This window comes from Triticum urartu, chromosome 6, assembly GCF_003073215.2.
Source record: "Triticum urartu cultivar G1812 chromosome 6, Tu2.1, whole genome shotgun sequence".
Taxonomy (NCBI): domain Eukaryota; kingdom Viridiplantae; phylum Streptophyta; class Magnoliopsida; order Poales; family Poaceae; genus Triticum; species Triticum urartu.
In genome coordinates, this window is record NC_053027.1 from 559,953,372 (window position 1) to 559,956,216 (window position 2,845).

The 2,845-nt window shown below is 41.2% G+C and overlaps 1 protein-coding gene across 1 annotated transcript; it reads right to left on the bottom strand.

Annotated features, from left to right (window-relative positions):
- Positions 1-819: 819 nt before the first annotated feature.
- Positions 820-2,644, bottom strand: LOC125517019. Its single transcript, XM_048682249.1, has 2 exons — positions 2,270-2,644; positions 820-915 (listed from the first exon to the last, which is right to left on the bottom strand). The coding sequence occupies exons 1-2, from the start codon at positions 2,501-2,503 to the stop codon at positions 820-822; spliced, it is 330 nt and encodes a 109-aa protein (XP_048538206.1). The 5' UTR covers positions 2,504-2,644.
- Between the last annotated feature and the right edge of the window lie 201 nt (positions 2,645-2,845).

A 2,845-nucleotide genomic window follows, 5' to 3' on the forward strand; every position in this document is an offset into this window, starting at 1 on the left:
TTCGATATCTAGTTAAGCAAAGAACAGCAAACACCTAGACATATAGTTTATTCACATGAGATTCAAAGCTATGAAGCCAGGCTGCTAAATAATCATATTATTTGCACAAGGTAGAGGCTCATAAAAGAAGACCTTAATAAAGTAGCATCATGAACTAGAATGATCAGAATATCTACACATACCTTTTGACTAGTACAGAATGCGCAAATATCTCAATTCTCCTCCATGCACAAGACTTCGAGTTGTAGTGAACTCGGTTCCTAAAGCTTTGTCTAGAAATAACTAAAATATGCATGAGATAGGATCAGATAATATCAAGGCGTTACTATTCCAAAGCAAGTAGTCATACCATGTTTTAAACCAGATGCGTAGCTAACAGAAAACCTATTTCTGCTAGCAACATTTTCAGCTCAGTGTGTATCTACAACAAGATTCGTGATGTGTACAAAATACTTAACAGTGTAATGCCAGGTCAGCCACTTTTTACACATGAAAAAAATACTGGACTATGTGTAGGAATACAAGATAAGGCATCACATATGCACTTCATAAATGGTTATATGGCAGGAGGCCTGTGACTCTGTTTCAAGTACTAGCCAATAACAAAAGACTCAGCTTCAGAAAACACAGGGCATGCAAAAGCTCAGTTCGAGGACATGTAAAAGCTTCCAATAGTTTTATGCATAAAAATGCTAAGCAAATTCAGGGCATGCATACATACACATGCCAAGCAAAATCTCGGCTCATATGTTTACCGCGGTTTTATTTGCATGAAGCATATAAGAAATGTTCATGTATCCAAAAAGCAAAATACTGAATCTAAGACTTAAATACCAAGATTATTACCCCATCAGCTTGCTTGTGGTTACGTACTGATGTTGGTGCTTTTGCCATGAACTTATAAGTCATTCTCAGCTGCATATAGAAGCAAAGACTTTAAAGCTATCAACCATAATAGTCATTGGTAAATATATAATCATAACTTCATAAGGGCATAAGCTTATGTGCTTGTATGGAGTAGTCGACGCTGCTTGGTGGAGAGGACAAACAAGATGCACACTGATCACAAAACAAACAATCCAAAATATTATTTCAGTGAAAGCATCAAATGAAAATTAGGGAATAGTTTGTAAGAATTACATATAGGAGAAAAGAGCATGGTAGTCAGCTAGCCCCATGACCCAATTCTTTTAAAAAAAATCTACTTAGGAGCATATCTTCCAATTTCCATTACTGAAAACATCACATATCTCAAGTTCGTCCCCCTCCAGGGGTACCTCAACATCAGTAACTAAGCCACACACACCAGCACTACTACCAAACTAGACGCAGAACCTAAACAACGAGCATCCAAACGTTCTAATTATCAGCAACAAAACAATAGTCTTATATTACTCGTGGCCTTGCATGACAAGGTACTATACTACCAGGGTCATATTACTTGCATGTGACATTGCGAGTAGGTCTTTTCTAAAATCTGAACCACAAGCACATCTTAAGATATTTACCATCTCTGTGAACATAGCTTTGGTTGAATTTGTTCTTAAGCATTAAGCTAGATAAAAACAGTTTTAAGAACAGGGGATCTGGTAATTCAATAAGTCATGATGCCATGCAATTTCCAGTAGGGGCGACAGTACAAAACCCAATTGCTCTCATTTTACTCTAGAAAATAAAATTATCAAACAAATGTTTTTCAATTCAATAATAAAGGTTGCAACACTTGAAGGGATTTCTACTATGATAGACAACTACTGATAATTAAATTCCTGAATCACATGACTGGGAGCAGTGGCAAACTGGAAATAGAAAATTACAGAAGAAAATTCCAGATCAAACCCCATATATCTATTTTCATAAAACTAACACATTCACTAGTTAAAACTATTAAACTCTAGAAGCGTTACTTCACTTTCAGTCTACATGTGCAGAAAAATAGACAGAAAGAAGTTCTCTAGCAATATTGGCAGCACGACCTTGAAACTTAATTTCCGGAAGCTTGCATGTAGTACACCTACTGGGATTCGCTGATTTATTACGTAGTTGGAGCATCCATTTGCTGCAATGGAAGATCTCTTCACCATAAGCAAAACTTGGGCTATCCGATGACAAAGCTGGTTGTTATCTTCAGAACTGTAGTGACATACAAACTCAAACACTTCCTGAAGTCGTTATAGTTACTGCTCAGAAGAAAAAAGGAACAAAAGTTTACAAAGATTGAAATCTCACCAGCCAAGTGCTCTCGGTGAGAAAGGAGACGGCGTTGCACCTGGGGGAGGATGTAGAGGAGGTGGAGCTTCTCGGGAGAGGGGCCGTACAGGAAGGTCCGCTGCTCGGGTGAGGGAACCAGGAGGCAGCCCAACTTAGTGCTCGGGTAAGGATGCTCGTGGAGGAGGAGGCCCTGCTCGGGGGAGAAAGCTTGAGGAGGAGGAGGCCTTCTCGGGGGAGGAAACCTGTGGAGGAGGTCGTTGTTGTGGTGGGGATGGAGGGCGGCCGGCAGCATTCCTCGGGAGGAAGCAGGCGCTGGGTGCGCGGGGGATGGGGACGAGGCGGTGAAGGGTGCTCGGCGACGACTAGGTGGTCGGCGGCGACTGTGTTTGGGGAGGAAGCCGGCGCTGCGGTCGAGTGGTTAGTGGCGGCGGTGGCGGCGGTGGCGGTGGCGTGGTCGGGGTTGAGGATTAGGTTTTGCAAGATTTGGGGAAGAACTGGTGGGGCTCAAGCCGACGACCAAAGTGTTGGAAATATGCCCTAGAGGCAATAATAAATTAGTTATTATTATATTTCCTTGTTCATGATAATCGTTTATTATCCATGCTAGAATTGTATTGATAGGAAACTCAGATAC

What these genes read in the sequence shown, in the direction of transcription:
- LOC125517019 (XM_048682249.1), bottom strand. Translation starts at nt 2,503, where the DNA reads ATGCTGCCGGCCGCCCTCCATCCCCACCACAACAACGACCTCCTCCAC. An exon ending in TCCTCTACATCCTCCCCCAG is followed by an intron (nt 916 to 2,269) that starts GTGCAACGCCGT and finishes TTCTATATGCAG; the next exon opens with CTGAGAATGACTTATAAGTT.